General features: G+C 35.8%; 2 protein-coding genes and 1 long non-coding RNA gene across 4 annotated transcripts in view; 1 reads left to right on the top strand and 2 right to left on the bottom strand.

The window, feature by feature from the left end:
* The window catches only part of LOC115452598, a 40575-nt gene that overhangs the window by 8553 nt on the left and 14580 nt on the right, over positions 1 to 17442 (bottom strand). For both annotated transcript variants that reach the window (XM_037446941.1, XM_037446984.1), the window contains exons 5-9: positions 7525 to 7658; positions 5118 to 6064; positions 3211 to 3345; positions 2421 to 2572; positions 1102 to 1271 (exon numbers count right to left, since the gene is read on the bottom strand). In XM_037446941.1, the coding sequence (XP_037302838.1) occupies positions 1102 to 1271; positions 2421 to 2572; positions 3211 to 3345; positions 5118 to 6064; positions 7525 to 7658 (1538 nt within the window). The remainder of the gene's footprint in view (positions 1 to 1101; positions 1272 to 2420; positions 2573 to 3210; positions 3346 to 5117; positions 6065 to 7524; positions 7659 to 17442) is intronic.
* Positions 7943 to 9289, top strand: LOC119193751. Its single transcript, XR_005114030.1, has 2 exons — positions 7943 to 8369; positions 8704 to 9289. It is a non-coding gene; the product is annotated as an uncharacterized LOC119193751 (long non-coding RNA).
* Positions 13662 to 17265, bottom strand: LOC119193561 (putative aminopeptidase W07G4.4). The gene has a single exon (XM_037447232.1). The coding sequence runs from the start codon at positions 17099 to 17101 to the stop codon at positions 15437 to 15439; it is 1665 nt and encodes a 554-aa protein (XP_037303129.1). The 5' UTR covers positions 17102 to 17265; the 3' UTR covers positions 13662 to 15436.

Below are 17442 nucleotides of genomic sequence, written 5' to 3'. Positions count from 1 at the left end.
AAATAAAGTTATTACAATGTTATACTCATTTAGACGGATAATAAAATGTATGTTTTAACTACATTATTTATATATTAATCGTACATTTTTTTTTTTTTTAATTAAATTATAAAGATATAACTTGGAACTTTCGTATCAGTACAAGAATATGTAATCTGTAGTTGTTTTGTTAATGTTTTTGTCGATAGCTTATAATCGTGCATAATGAATATGCAGAAATAATTTTTAACTTCAACCTTATCTGCATTTAACATAGGATTAGAAGTAATTCTTTAAACCAATCCTAAATTTTATATGTTTAAGGTGGTTATAATGCATGAATATTCTTTTTAAAACCAAATGTTAGAAACAATTATATTCATATACTTACTTTGCGAATAGTGCAAGGTTAGAAGTAAACTGACAAACATAATTTACTATCATACAACGAAATCATTATACATTTTCATATTGTTAATTTACAAATAAATAATATAAAATCCAGATATTATTTATTACCTGACCACCCCGCTACTCTGATTCCCCAATTTACGTCACCGACCACGTGTATACCTCGTCCTTTTCTCACGCACTTTTTTTTAAATACTAGTAATATATCTATCTCGCTCTCATACACTGTAGTAAACACAAATGTTATTCACCTCTTTTACGTCAATGCACATAATTTGGCAGTTTATCAGCTGTCTTTTAAATAGCAGGCAAAGGTATAACACACAGCTTAGGTTAAATTATTTATAAGCAAAATACTGGCCGTAAGACAATGTTCCAAGTTCAAAATTTGGCGCGACGAAATTGACTCGGCTTTCAAATGTTCGGGTACATAATTGTTTTTAATTAAATACGATTTTGGTTTTAATTAACTATTAATTAAGTGTCTTGCATGGTTTTTACGAACACATTATTATGTAAAAGTATACTTACCTCGCTTACGAATGTTATTGTTTGTAACCGAATTAAAAAAATTGATAATGTTCTCAATCGGTAATGTTACATTATTTTTTGGTTTTTAGTGGTTTTTGAAAGCGATTTAATTTTTTTGTAACAATTTCAGCATTAGTCTAAAACAATGATGATGTTTGGCTATGATAAAAACCACCTTACCTGCCTCCCTCCGACCCTTCCTGTGACGTAATCTGGGCTTGTATCTATCACTAAATAGTCTTTGTATTTCTTAGCATCATCTTCAGATATTTCTAGAAGCTTCACACACGTTTTCCTTCGAAGTATGCTGTTCACTTCTTCCAGACGGTTCCTTAGGTCTTCTAAATCATCTAAAAATAAACATTATCATACTTTTATCTCCAAAGGTGTAGGCAGAGGTGGAACCAGTTTGTGATGGTTGGATGTTTGTTAGCAGTAAACACAGAAACTGCTGAACAGATTTGGATGGAATTTGGCATACGAGTAGACCATGTCCAGGATTAAGACACAGGCTACGTTTTATCCTGGTAATTTGCTCCTATCGGAAATAATGGACTTTTTTATATAGATTACGCAGGCATCTTATAAATCGTTAGTGTATGTAGTGTATAGATAATAAATATAGACACGAGTACTGGTGGGACGTACGGGAGTAGGGAGAACGGGGAGCGACAGCTCGCCACGCACTCCCCGCCCGGCCGCCGCGCGAGTAGCAGTGTCAGTGATTGCATCGGAATTGTTTTATTAAGTGCCCACAAACTAAACATAACAGTGTATTAAGGAATAAGGACTTTTGCACTGCGAAAAGCTTTTCACGTGGTCGAAGACGCGAGCACCGCGTAGTTGTAGCAAAAGCTGTCTGTCTGTTTGTATGTGAACAATTTTCTCAAAATCTACTGAACGGATTTTTGTACGGTTTTTACTAAAAGATGCAATAGGGGACCGGACTCATTTTTGTTTTTTTTATTATTATCAAATATTTACGTTATATAAACTATAACACAGAAAGAATTATTTAAATCCGGTAAAAAAACAACAAGTTATAAGTCTTTCAATTTCGGTAGAAGGGGTAAGTTACAAGAAACAGAAAAGAGGCGCAATACCCACGTGTGACGTCATCGGGCATTACGACGCGTGCGAAAGAAAGAGATGAAGCGATATTCCCACTTCGCGCCCATTTCGGCACATAGTAATATTTGAAATATGAATGACTGGCTCATTTTTTAACCAATTTTAATGCAGTTTTCGCAGGAGAGTTTCTTTTTCGTATGATCAACCATTTCATATAGAATAATGTACAAAATCAAACACAGGACGGTCCCCTATTCTTGAGGAAGGTTTAAGTTAATAGTACATTACGGTTTTATGTAAATTGACTGAAATAGATTACTGTTGAAGAGGTCGCGTGGTTGAAAAACTCGTGGTCTGGGATTTACGCGGGATAATCTTTGTAACTGATTTCCACGCGAGCAAAGCCGCGGGCACAGCTAGTATCTTACATTTCTTAGTATTTTCTTCGCTAATAATATATCTGACGACTCCCTCTGGCCATTTTCGTTCATCATAAAACTCTTTATTAGCCTTTGACAGTGGTATCGTCTTCGGATGGTACCTTCCAGGCCTTGGTCTGAATCTCGCTTTGTTTACCAATCTAAAATAAATTAAATTAATTCAGTCATAATATTCCTATTGGCTGTCTACCAATCCGCACTACAGCGTGATGGACTAACGCCTAATCTCTCAGTAGTAGAGAAGGCCCGTACAGTGGGACAGTATATAATACAGGGCTGATATTATTATATTTTTTTTCATTTGGCACGTACACTCACGCATTTTATCCCCAAAGGTATAGACAGAGGTATACCAAGGTTCGCATATATTCCAAATAATTAAAATTAATATGGCAACAGCGGACGTCACATGATATCTCCATACTTAAAGTAGAGTTTAAAAAATGTTTTTCAATTTGGGCATAGATTTAATTGATGCTTAAGGCATATTACCGAAATTTCTAAGATTTTTTTTTATAAATATAATTATGAAATTGATTGAGGTTCGCGAATTCAACTAACAAACAATTTGAAATGCTCTTTCAGACCCCAGTGTGATCAGAAAACACCAGTATAACTTTACCCGACTTGGAATTGGATCTAAAAGAAATTGAAAAAACTATTTTTAAACTAATTTACGGTTACTTATAACTTGGCAGCATGTTATCTGACCTTAGCCAGTTCCATATGGAACGAATTAAAAAAAAAACTTTTACGCAAAAAATAAATCCGTACTTACCTTTCTTGTTTCTGCTTAAGTTTCCCTATTTCTACCTGTATTTTGTTTTTTGGCTTTGTTTTGACTTTTTCGGTCACTTCCTCCGATATGTCTTCTTCGATCTCTGGTTCGGGTGTAGTTTTCCTTTTTTTAAATCTAAAAAATACAATAACGATAAAATTCGTAATATAATGTCGTGTTTTTTTAACTTAAAGGAAAATTTACATTAACTTATTAATTATTACTAGCTTTAGACCGTGGCTCCGCCTGTGCGAAAGTGTTTATTGAGATAAACACCAGCCTATGGCACTCAGTTCAGTAGTTCCAGAGCTCTTACAAACTCACAAACTTTTTCTCTTTATAATATTAATAGGTCGGGGATAAAGTCTTTTCGTTTATAGTCTGTATAAACTTGTAACAAAATCTCTTTGGCTGTACTATTTGTATCTGACTGGTTTTGATGACATTAAAAAGGTTACATTTCAAAAAAAGAAACAATATTAAAATATTTGAAAAAAGAAGTCTAAAGTTTCCATATAAAATGCAAGAATTTTTTTCCTAAAAAGGTTACATTTCAAAGAAAGAAAAAATATTCAAATGTTTGCAAAAAGAAGTCTTAGTTTTCATATAAAATGCGAGAAACCTTTCCCCCAAGCTAATAATATAGAATATAGATTGATATTTAACTAAATACATCTGGATCCTTAGGACTACTTAATTGCTACGCTGTATAACAGTTCCCGAATTCAAATTCCTAGTCAGAAAATACTTCATAATGATTTGATATCGCTGCGACGAACTCTCTTAACTAGTACTTGCATTAGGTCGTGTGAAATTAAACTACTTTTTATTTATATTAATTTCGTTACAAACTTACACTTTTTTGTTTTACATCTACGATTCAAATAAGCCTTATTTCCAAGAAGATAAGTATATAGTTCCATTTACATCTGCATAAATATTTTTTTACTGGTGATATGAAATATCTAATATACCGCAACTACCTCCATATACAAGTTATTAAAACCCGCCATAGAGGCCTGCATAAGTGTCGCGTTCCGAGATCAGCCTGTGTATATCCGGCTCCAACAGGCATAATTGTGTCGACTGAGGGATAATCATCTCTCAATCCACATTCTATTGGACCCCACTTCTTACCATCAGGTGCAGTATGGATACGTTGCTTTGCTCGGATAAAAATATGCCAATAACACCTTTAACTACGTTTGACGGCCGCGATGGCGTATTTGAGTTAAAATACGACTGCAATGCTGAGGTCCGGGTTCGATCTCCGGTCAGACAGTGATATTGGGTTTTTCTACTGAGCATTAACCCGGAGTATGGCATTTGTGCTCGATATGGCGATAGGCTCACCTATATCACATCATGAAATATGCGCAGGGGAAAGTTGGTAGACCAGTTGCGCCTGAACCTACCCCTTTGGAGACAAAAGGCTAGTGTGCGTGTGTTTTTTTATTTTTAGAAATTGTTGTTATATCTAAATTAACAAATTTATTTTGATTATTTGTCAACTACTATCTCCTTGTGTTTCTTTTAATTGCTTTGAATGACGAGACGAGCTTGCCGTACGCCTGATGTTAAGCGATATGATCCATAAACAGTAGAAACACCAACACCTTGAATTACAAAGTATTTTGTATTCCACTGTGCTCGCCTTCCTGAGACATGACATGTTAATTATTATGTCTAGTAGTTACACTGGCTACAATGTCCTTCAAACTGGAACATAACAGTAACTACTCACTGCTGCTTGGCAGAAATAAACATTGCGCTGGTGCCTACCCAGTCGGACTCTCACATATGACAGACCTACCACCAGTAAATTTGAGAATTGAATCGTAAATCAGGAAATAAAATGCTGGATAAAAAAAGGAAAAACATATTTTACAGAACATCATTTATTTTACCTGTATCTACGTCCGTCTATATCTCTTCTGTCGCCTCCATACACATCCTTTTTATACCCCAACACAGTCGTTCCCATTCTTAAATCCATCTTTATATTATCTGTAATAATTACTGTACCATTCGCATTATCTGTAACTTTTGCATTATCTATGCCATCATTAACAGCTTCTCTTTTATTAATCGCTCTTCTTCCCAACCCTCGCGTGGAATACACTTCATCAGAATCTTCTACGTGCCTTCTTTTTCGTTCTTTAACTCTTATATCAGTGTCATTATCACTACGTAAATGCAATTGGGGTCTTAGACCTCTGCTTTCATGTTTGGTAGATTGCCAGTGCACGGGTCTATGCTGGGTCGAATGTCGCACTGGTCCAGATTTAGTAGATTTGTAATAATTCTGCCTGCATCTACTCTCGTCGTAGAACGGGCATCTAGCCCGTTGATACGCGTCAATCGATTTTGAACTCTCGCAGAAATCTGTTAAGTTTCCTAATGCATTATCTACCATGGTTTTCGCGTAGTCGGCGACAACTTCTACTATTCCTAGTATGTCAGAACTTCTGTTTAGTTTAATATCACCGATTCTTAAATCTGGTTTTGTGTTATTGCAGTATTTGGCTCTAGCATTGCTCAGGGCTAAGGAAGTCACTTTGTAAACCTGATCGACAATTTCTTGCACGTCGTTTTCAATGCCTAATTCTTTTAGAACTTCGTCGATTTCTGTCGTGTTTAGATCAGGGGGCGGAGTTATCTCAGGGTTGACTCTTAAGCTCTTATTTTCTTCTACTTCTACGCTGCGTTTCCTTCTAGCTACGCCTGGGTAGGACTGGCAGAGCTCTATCTTCTCTTGCCGATCTCGTTTCAGACATTCTGGTCCGTAGACTATTTCTATCTTCCGCAAATCGATTGGTGTGAGTGTGAATCTGTTTTGTTGAGTTTTGTGGTCCTGTAAGACAGTTTTAGTTAAGTTTTATGTCCAACCTTTTGACTATGGAATTGTATGGTTTAGTTTTATGTCCTTAAGGTTCTAATTGAGGAATTATATAACATTAGGGACAGTCAGAAACCGCAAAGAAATGATTCTTTCGTACTCGTTTACTGGTGGTAGGTCTCTCATATGTGAGAGTCCGCCTGGGTAGGTACCACCACAATATCTATTTTGGTCAAGCAGCAGTGTGTAGTCACTGTTGTGTTCCGGTTTGAAGGACATTGTACTGAGTGTAACTGGACATAATAAGACTTAACGTCTCATGTCTCTGGATGGCGAGTGCAGTGGAATACCAAACAATACTTTATAATTCAACGTGTTGGATTGTGTTTTTACTGTTTATGGACCGTTTCGCTTACCAACAGGCGAACGGTAAACTCGTCTCGTCAATCAAAGCAATAAAAAATCAATTTTCTAGAATTATATTTGCCGAATACAATAGGGTTTGTTAAAAATTGCTTATATGGTAAAAGTTTATAAAAAAAATTACAGAATTGATTTTTTTCATTCTCTGAATAATAATATTGACGGGTAAAAGGCTTATTGACTTCAGCGATATTTCTTTTTGAAAATTTTAACTAGATTATAAAAACATAGGAAAAGTGCTGATTTTAAATATGTATAACTTAGTGTCACCAAAAATTTCGCTTAAGTTAATTAGCCCTTTCACCCATCGATATGATTGGGGATAAAAAGACGTGAATTTAGTAAATAATAATTAGATTTATACACATTACACAATAAAGACATAAAACATAAAAGTGGCGATGACCTAGTTGGTTGTGGAACAGACTGCCGAGACAAATGTCCGCAGGTTCAAAACCCAAACGCACCTCTAATTTTTCTAAAATTTTGTGTATATTCTTTGCGAATTATCTCTTGCTTTAACGGTGAAGGAAAACATCGTGAGTAAACCTGCATACCTGAGAAGTTCTCTATAGGAATTTCGAAGGTGTGTGAAGTCTACCAATCCGCACTAGGTCAGCGTGGTGGACTAAGGCCTAATCCCTCTCAGTAGTAGAGGAGGCCCGTGCCCAACAGTAAAACCGTATATAATACAGGGCTGATATTATTATTGTTATCTATATATATAAAAATGAATCCCTATTTCCCTTGGTCACGCCATCACGCGTAAAGGGCTGGACCGATTTCACATTTTTTTTTTTTGTTGAGTTTGTTATTGTTAGGAGAAGGTTCTTATGAAAGAAAAAAATCAAAAAATTGCGGGAAAAATTAGAAAATTTAAGAAAACTTAACGAAAATATTAATTTTGTATAGCTGTCAATTGTTTGAAATAACTGTCAGCGATTGACAAAATGCGCGCTGCAAATTCATAGTTAAGACAGGACAACGTCTGTCGGGTCAACTAGTTATATTATCAACAATAAAGACGCCTTGTGTCTTCTATGTTTGGTTACCTTAAAAATGATAGTCCTATGTCCATTCTTACTGTAGTCTCTGATGCCGAAATGCATCACGCTGTCTGGATCATAGGGTAAACTGCGTAACTCCAACGGTAGTTTTGATTCCTTTGTGAATAGTTCTATAGCGCCTGCAACAATAGGATGATATCAAGAATGAAAGTCATCGAGACCTTAGTAAGATGATAGTATTGGATTAAGCATTAGAATCATTGACGTATATTCTACAGACACGAACGTCCATATAAGGGTCATTCCGCCATTTCGTGCAAATTACATTTCCAGCCAAATTAACCCATGAAGAAATACCTGCATTTAACAGAATTATATTCGAATGGACAACAAATCAAGTACTTAAAAAGGAGTATCATTCAAAAGTTAGAATTTTTAGTTTATTATCAAATTATGATAGTTTAACTCCCAAAAATCTCATTACACTCTGTGTCCAATCAGTGACAAAGTTGCATTTTACAAGTTTATTAATTTTTTGTTGACTAGCTAACTTCCAATTCTTCGATAATCCATTTGTTTAATTTCTTACTAATTCATTAGTAATATTTGTAAAATTATAAACATATTATAAATTATTAAAAAAAGGACTTTAAATTTTGTCACGTAAAAAAAATCATCACCATCCAGAGTCAAAATCGTTCCATTCTAATGCGCGTTTATAAATCCCCACCCGAGAGTCATGACGCAAACTGTTCGTACTGGTCAGTTAGCCTCGTCAGCAAAGCCAAGTGCACGTATCTCCCTCGCTTTTGAAATTATATACATTCTTCGTGCCTTCAAGAGCCTTTCGTCCAAATATTATTTCATCACATTCCGTCGAATTTGAAAAGGTATGTTGCATTTACAGTTATTATAATTTTCATGAATTAAGCCTACTTTATAGATTATAATCCCATATAATTCTGAATCAGTTACTAAGTATAAGTAAAAAAGTTATTTAGGTAATTCTTTACAATTCTCATTTATCTCCTTTGCATTTCCATCCGTCCCATCCTTTTTTTTTCGTGGATGGTTATGAACGATGTTAGAAGTGAATGATTTTTTTTTAATTATTTACTTTTAATAGATACATTGGATTTTTTAGGCTTTGTAATAAAAATAAAATATACATTAGTAAGGCATCTACCTATGAAAATTAACAAGAAAGATTTATATTTTTTACAGTTCAGCGCAAAATGACGAAGATGGACTGACTTCACGAATCAAAAAATATACACCAATTAAAAGGATCCCTGAACTATATGCCATCCAAAAATAGAAAGAAAGAACAAGATATTGGGCCTGAAAAGCTATTAATAAGATTTCCAGTATTAAGGAAATGACTCCCAGAGCACAAAGGTCAGAGAAAATACAGAAAATTATTTAAAAAGGAAATTAGAAAAGAAAAGTATTGAGATGGTACTGGTAGAAAACTCCGCTTCTAGTATGGCTGATTCTATTATACAGAGAGCAGACCCGTTAAAAATAATAGAAGTAACTAAGCAACTAACTAACTCCAAGCAGTAGTAAAGTTCCCCAACAGTCGTGAGCCACAAATGTAATAAGACGAATGCGTTACAACCATCTTAAGATCGATAAGTAACCCTTATCAGCAGTGTTGATCGCCAGCTCTCACGATGGGTAGAACAATATTTGAATTTATATTCTCGATCCGTGGATATTCAACTAGAAGCAATAGACTCCATACCGATATTGGCTACCTTAAACGAACTCGATGAACCACCTACACACGAATACAAGAATTTCAAAATGCTATTAAACTGCTCAAAAGAGCCCTGGAAACGATGGAATTCCTGTAGAACTCCTAAAAGTGTAGTGCACTCAACTTATCATTTACAAGTTGATAGTAAAGTATCGGAAGAAAGTATACGTGCCACAGGATATGCGCGGTGCTAATATTGCTACCCTGTATAAAGGAAAAGCCGATCGCGATGTCTGTAACAATTACCGCGGTATATCCTTGTTAAGCATCGTTGGTAAACTTTTTGCTCGTATAATATACTAATATTATACGAGCAAAAAGTTTAAAGATGTGCCCAAATATCCACTATTGATATAATCTTCACAATCAGTTTCGTTGATCTCAATAAAGCCTTCGACACCGTGAGCAGAGAAGGCCTGTATGCTGTAGAGAAAATAGGACGCCTGCCTAAGATTCTGTACTTGATCAAAAATTTACACCAAGGCATGAAAGGTTCGGTCGTTTTTAACAGTCAGCTTTCATCACCATTCGATATGCGCAGGGGTGTACGACATAGTTGCGTTCTGGCACTTACACTGTTTGGCATCTTCTTCTCGCTTCTGATTAAAGTTGCTTTTGAGGATGCCAAACAGGGAGTACATTTGCACACAAGACATGATGGCAAATTATACAATGTTTCTCTGTTCTTATCCAAGTGTCATCGCGAGGATTTGTTAGCAGACTGCCTCTTGTTTGCAGATGACGCAGCTCTTGTCGCTACCTCACAAGAAGAGCTCCAGAACATCATGGACAAGTTTGCTAAGGCATGTGTACTGCTTTCAATGTCTATCAACGCAAAGAAGATCGTTGTAATGAAGCAAGGATGTACAATCACACCAATTATCCTGTTGAGTGGTACACCTTTAGAAAACTTTGGAAGTTTCTGCTACCTTGAATCGACCGTGACTGGAAATCTTTCGCTTGATGCAGAGATTGTGAGCTGTAATGGAAAGGCAGCCACCATGTTTGATACGCTCCATGCAAGGATATGGGACAATAGACACCTAACAACCAAGTCCAAGATTATAGTTTATCAGACTTGCGTATTAAGCATACTCTTGTATGGAGTTGAAACCTAGATATCGTATGTCAAACAGGAGTGAAAATTTAATACGTTTCACATGCGCTGTCTTCGGCGCATCTTAGGCATAACATGGAGGGACAAGATCACCAATGAGGCGGTACTGAAGTCTGCACAGCTGCCTAGAATAGCTGCACTTTTGAAAAAGAGACGGCTGCGTTGGCTAGGGCACTATGATTAACTTTGATATTAACTGGAAGAGCGGGGAAAGATTAGCTGAAGATCGCGCCGTCTGGCGAAAAGCTATCTTTGATGGCGTAACCGAACACGATAATTCCTGATTTAAAGACCTATCCGAGAAACACGCAAAATGACACGAAAGCGTTAGCAACCCCTTATCATCCTGGGCAAACTCTCATAGTAACATCTGTACGTCATGTGGCCGGATTTGCCCTTCACTTGTTGAAACTTTACAGCCATCAAAGAAAATGTATCAAAACCTCCAATTGTTGACGCTGTTTAAATCATCTTAATAGATGTAATAGGCCAATAATGATTAATCATAATAATTGTTTAAAACTTCTATCCAAAGATTTTTTTTTTTTATTATTTTTATAGTTGATTTATATGGATATTTTGGTGCTGATTTTACTTTCAGACGATTTTGACAATATTGTAAGAGATAATTGCTGTGAGAACTATAATTAATATTGTAAACGTTGAATCTCAATAAATAAAATACTGATTATTACAAAAAAAATACATTTGATTTTTTTTAAAATTAATTTGTCTCTGTTTTACATTACCATCTTCCCTATTTTATTACCTTCCTAGGCTATTTCATTACATTCTTTTTAAAGTTTATTACCATCCACTGCAGATTTTTCTAGCGGCGATATCTCCAAATCTAAACACGATAGAAAAGTGCCTTCCTTTGTATACCATTACAGAGGCAGTCTACATTTGATTTTTTGAATAAAATTCTTGATATTTGACATTTTTCTAAAATGCCGCGGATCGATGAAATTTGCACGAAATCACGGAACAACCCATAAACTGTTTGTTCAAATCTGAACTAAAATGGCAACCAATATGTCACTTATATCCTATTTATTCACTTGAACAAGTAATTTTACTTATTTGACTAATATTTTTTATTCACATCCAGGTTTACACTTAGACTTGCGTTTTTATATTATGAGTGCCACTCCGTACACAGCCACAAGCATTAATATTGATCATACTAAAGTAAGTTTGAATGGATTACATTGATACATGATTGCATCCGAATTACTAATCCAATTTTAATTCATGCCTCATATTTGCAATTAGCATGGTTGTTTAGCATGCTAAGCCATGAAATTTTGCAAGCTAATGAAATTAATTCAAAATAGCATTAATTGCCATCAGACGCTAATAGATGCTCGGTTAGGTTGTCAAAATGTACTCTGGTCTCTAGTCAAACATTCCAATAGTTGCCTGCACTAATAGATGCTCAGATAGGTTGTCAATTTGTACTCTCTGGACGCCTCTGGAGTCTGGTCAAACGTTCCAACTTCTAATGAGTCAGGCATCACCAACTCTACGTGAAATGTGAATGGTTTCAATTTTTCTAATCCATTCATCATTCAATAGGGGACCGGCCTGTGTTCGATTTTGTACATTATTCTATATGTAATGGTTGATAATACGAAAGAGAAACCCTCCTGCGAAAACTGCATTAAAATTGGTTAAAAAATGAGCCAGTAATTCATATTTCAAATATTACTATGTGCCGAAGTGGGCGCGAAGTGGGGATATCGCTTCATCTCTTTCTTTCGCACGCGTCGTAATGCCCGATGACGTCACACGTGGGTATTGCGCCTCTTTTCTGTTTCTTTTTACCCCTTCCAACGAAATTGAAAGACTTATAACTTGTTGAATTTTTTACCGGATTTAAATAATTCTTTCTGTGTTATAATTTATATAACGTAAATATTTGATAATAATATAAAACAAAAATGAGTCCGGTCCCCTATTATCAATACACAATGAGTTATATAATTTTTCGGAATTTATAAAAGCATCGACCCTTTCACAGGCTTTTGCTTTGTAAAAATTTCCATCATTAAATTAGGAATAGGGTAGGTAGGTCTCCAGCGTGCTTATTATTTTAGATTATAAACATTCTTCATTAACAAAACCATAGCGCGATGCAGCTCTATTAAATAATATTACTAAAAAAACATTTTTAATTAACACGTGTTCTAAAATTATATATGTGATAAATAATAATAATAATTATAAAATATGTTTGCGCAATAATATTAATTATACAATAATTATTAAAAGTAATAGTAATAAATAGTTATATTTCGTCGAATAAGTGGTGCCATCTTTTGCCGTCTTACATAAACTTATATTGATTTCGTTACATAAATGAATAAAATCTTTTGTATGCGTAAAAACAATGGAACGACATTCAATGCATGTCTCATTGCTTTAATTAAAAAAATATATATAGATTATACAATAAAACAGAATATAAGCAACATTAAAGATGATAGAAAAGTGAATAATAATAATAATAATAAGCCTTTTATTTCTTGCTTAGTAACTAATATAGTGCACATACATTTTTTTTTTTTTTTTTTTATTGTTTGCTAATTAAATGTACTAGTCGCAATGTGTTTTTGCAAGAATCCCTCTGCAGGTGAAGGCCTCCTCCAAGGAATTCCATTCGTCTCTTGATTGTGCTTTTTGGAGCCAATTGGGACCCGGCAGTTTCTTGATTTCATTTCAAAAGTGAATACAGATTAAAATTCTACGCTTTCATTAATAGTGATTCTAACAACTCAATTATACGCCTTTATCCACGAAGTATTTATAAACTGCCGCGTTGACGTCATTATATTATAATACGACTGCAGAGCTGAGAGGTTCGGGTTTGAATCCCGGTCAGTAAAGTTATAAAGGTTTTTTCTTTTCAGTATCAGCCGAGTCTGAAATATTTGCTTGATATGCAGCGGCGGCCCTAAAACGCGAGACCCCAGGCGAAATCAAAAAGAAGCATACGCCAGGCCCCGGGCAGAGTAAAAACGTTCCCCTGTTTTAACAGTTTCGTCGGTAAGAACGTAAAAAAAAGGTCCGTCGAGGCACCGCGCGAGGCCCCGGGGGTTGCCCGGTTCGCCTCCCCCAAAGGCCGCCTCTGCCGATATGCCGATAGGCTCATCCTCAATCCATGTAATAGGAATATCACGAAGTGAGTGAACTAGTTGCGCCTCTGACTACCTCTTTGCGAATAAAACTCACTTAAATGTATGTGTGTGCGTGTGTGTGTAAAAAAAAAAGGTTCTAAATAATTGAAAAAATGAAAAAACAGAAAAACAATAAAACTATTTTTATTTATTAACATTATTGAAATATCTAACTGCAGATGTTTACATCTTATAAAATATCGTATAATAAATGCAACAAAAACAAGACTAAATTATTTAAAGTGAACAAAGATTGATTCCGACGTTTCGAAGACTTTGCAGTCGTCGTCACGGGGGATTGAGGTGTTGCGCATCCGAAAAGTCAGTGTTACAATAACCTTTTCGGATGACCAACACCTCTGGTCACTCGTTCTAAACGTCAGGAGAAAATCATAATACAAAAACCGTGATGAAATCCGAATAGTTTTATTTCAAAGTCTAACATTCGCAAACATAAGAAATCATTATGTTAGTTATCAAAGATAACGCAATTTAATCAGAAAAATTTTCAAATTATATTTTAAAAAAGGATTACAAAATTCCTATGAAATACATAAAATAACGTAACTCTGTAATATTGATAGTATATTCTAATCTTTGTATTATATTTATTGCTATTTTACACTCCAACATTCAGTCGTTATTAAAAAAATATTCATAGACAAATAACAAAAAAGATTATAGTTTTAAACCGATTATAAAATCGATATCCAGGTATATCAAATCAATTATCCTATTATCTGTAGATTACCATAAATCAATATTATGTCATACTTAAGACTAGGCAGTATCGTCGTAAGACTATAGCCTGTCCTCTAAGGACGAAGCAAAAAATTCAATATTATGCCACATGACGGTTACAGTTCGAAATTCAAAAATTCAAAATTGTTAAATAACTGATAAACTTTGAAATAGTTGAAATATGCATAAAAAGCAGAGTTCTAAGATTATATAGATTGGACATTAGAAAGATTTTCATACAAACATTTTGCGCTTATGTGATGGTTACTCAATCTACCGCGAAATAAAAAAATACCAATGTAAAATACTTCATATGGTTTCCCTATTGTTATTTTCACGTTTTTAAAGCGCATATTAGCACATTTTCTGTAAATATGTCATTTTTGTATTAATATCTAAGGACGCTGCGACATCTTGTCTCACGGACATTTCAAATCAAACAATTACTTATTACAAATTGATAACAACATTTGGAACACAAATTTAGTCCTGAGGTCCGGCCTATAGCTATAATGTCTATTGTCTTTGATAAAAAGAGATAAACTAAGCATTTATATTGAATTTTACTCAAAGCATCGACTTACTATATTATCAGCTACATAAATGTTTCCAAGAATTTGTTAAGTAGATTAAACAACAGTCTTTATTTACGCATTAATATCAATATTTATGATTCTTTCAACTCTTATGACGTGTTTTATTTATATAGAGAACGGAATGGGGCCCCTACTTACAAATAATATTACGATGGTCCTCAAAAACAAAATCTCATCTGCAAAATGCCCTAGTTGCAGTATAAAGGTTTTAAGTTAAGTAAAATTTAATATCAATTATTTAAAACCTCCATACTGCTACTAAAGCATTTTGCAGATGAGTCTTTATTCTTGGAAACCGTCGAATAAGAGTATTTAAAAATGGAACATACGGACATTAGTTGTGGTTTTTAGTTTTTGTATTGACAACTAATTTTGCCGTTATTTACTTTGTCTCTTTCTTTAGTGGTTATTTTTATGGTGCTTAGTCAATTTTCTATGTCTTTACTAAGCTTAGAATTCAATTAAGGATGATTATCTCTTAATACATTTGAGTCGCGATTAAATGTTCTCATAGATTATACACCGGGTTCAACAAAAATAATCCACACCCTCAGCAAGCAAATCATAACAAAACCTTGTGCACATGGCATAAGCTCAAAATTGGGACCGCAGTGGGCTCCGAAGGTGGCGACCCTGCCGCTCCAGCTATATCCAGATGGGTATACTTCACATTCTTGTCTTCCAAACCGCTGACCTTGATCAAAAAGCCAGCAGCGAGCTGGTGATGTCTGCACTTCGTATCCATGTCCACTTGGAGAAGATCGTCGCCCTTGGACTTGCCGACGTTGACTGCCAGATCCTCAGGCCTTACGTAAGACACTTCGATTGGTTCCGAAATCCGGGATCCACTGAACTGTAATTTCGTTGAATGGTTTGTGGCTTTCGCGCTGTGATTATCCATGGCGGCCACATAGCCACCATAGCAGGCTCTAGCATGGCCAGTTAGAGTTGCTATGGTATACAAATGAGGGTTTAGCTCATTACTGGCAGACTCTGCCAACTTATAAAGAGCGTCAGCCATCGCAAATCTTCCTTCAGCGTCCGTATTCGTCACTCGAACAGTCTTCCCACTCTTAGATATCAATAACTCATCAGCTACGTACGAATCTTCACCAATAGAGTTCCTGCAAAGACACAGAACCCCAATCACTTTTAAATGAGGCGGTTTGAGGATAGAACAGGCTTTAAGAAAGCCTGCGACCGCAGCAGCACCACATTTATCTCTCGCCATGCCCGCCATCTTGCCAGATATTTTGATATCAGCACCGCCGGTGTCATACGTAACTCCTTTACCAACCAGCATGAGGGTCTCTGAAACCCTTGCTACATCTGAAGGCGAGTAGATAATCTCAAGAACTCTGGGTTTATGTCTGTCAATCCTGTTCGCTGCTCTCGATACAGCGGATAGCAACGGATAATCCTTCGCTATAACATCATCATCGTCAATGACGTTGATCTTTACGTTGTTGTCGCCGTTGAACGACTCTTTGACGTATTCTACTATCTTTGCAGGCGCCATCCTCTCAGGGTCGCCTCCAGCGATGTCACGAGCGAACACTCTAGATCTTTCCAACGCTATGGCGTTCCTCACAACTCTTTCGAAGGCTTCAGTACGCTTTTCTTCAGCATGAAAACCGATCCTTAAGAAATTCTTGGTATTGTCTCTTTCCCTCATCTGCAGGGGGACGTACAATGCCTCTAAAGCTCCCAAAATAGCCACCAATTGACAATCGGGGAAGTAAACAATGTTCTGCACGACTAACAATGGTTTCTTCGCTCCGGCTTCCAGAGCTCTAATCAGACCTTTAAGGGCAGCATCTTTAACAACTCTCGCGTCGTGGTATGGTGTTATCTTTCCAGTAGGAGCGAGGATCAACCTTCCACCAGAAACATAGTCACAGTTCCACACAGTTGCCGCTTTGTGTATGTGCTTGTCGATTTTCGAGATCTTGTCCACGAAGCTACCGATGTGCGTTGGTAAAGGCACCTTTAAGTCCTCAGGGTATAAGATGAATACCACAGCGTCGTAATCGTTGGAGAGGACGTTCGTCTCGATAAAAACATTTTCGTATAATTTAAACTCCTTGAAAGACATGATGTCGCTTCGGTACCGTTGTATCGAATGCCACTGTTTATAATTAGTACACAGTGTGGTCACTTTGACCGAACGTTTCGGTAATGTGGAAAAAAGCCGAATGTTTTTGCAGAAGAAACGTACGCACTGCATTTTTTTTATATTCGTTTAATTACGTTGCCTACTAATGAGGTAACTTATGAAACTATTTGACATTTGTGAAACACTGCACATGATCAACAATAATCTACTTTTTTACATCAACCTACAAACCGCAGTAGGTTATGTTGTGACGCCAATGACAACGCGGTACTGGACGCGCGTGGCCTACTGAGCGTCAAAATAAATTTGACCCAAATACTTTTATCTAGTGATGTTGCGGCCCAAACTGATTTACACGTAATTTTTTGGACTGGCATCACAGAGTAAATAATATGGCTGTTTTATTTTCAATATATAAATGTAAAATATTATTATCGATGGATATCATTAAA

Source organism: Manduca sexta, chromosome 1, assembly GCF_014839805.1.
Source record: "Manduca sexta isolate Smith_Timp_Sample1 chromosome 1, JHU_Msex_v1.0, whole genome shotgun sequence".
Classification (NCBI taxonomy): domain Eukaryota; kingdom Metazoa; phylum Arthropoda; class Insecta; order Lepidoptera; family Sphingidae; genus Manduca; species Manduca sexta.
Note: the sequence above shows the minus strand (reverse complement) of the source record. Positions and strands in the feature narration are given on the sequence as shown.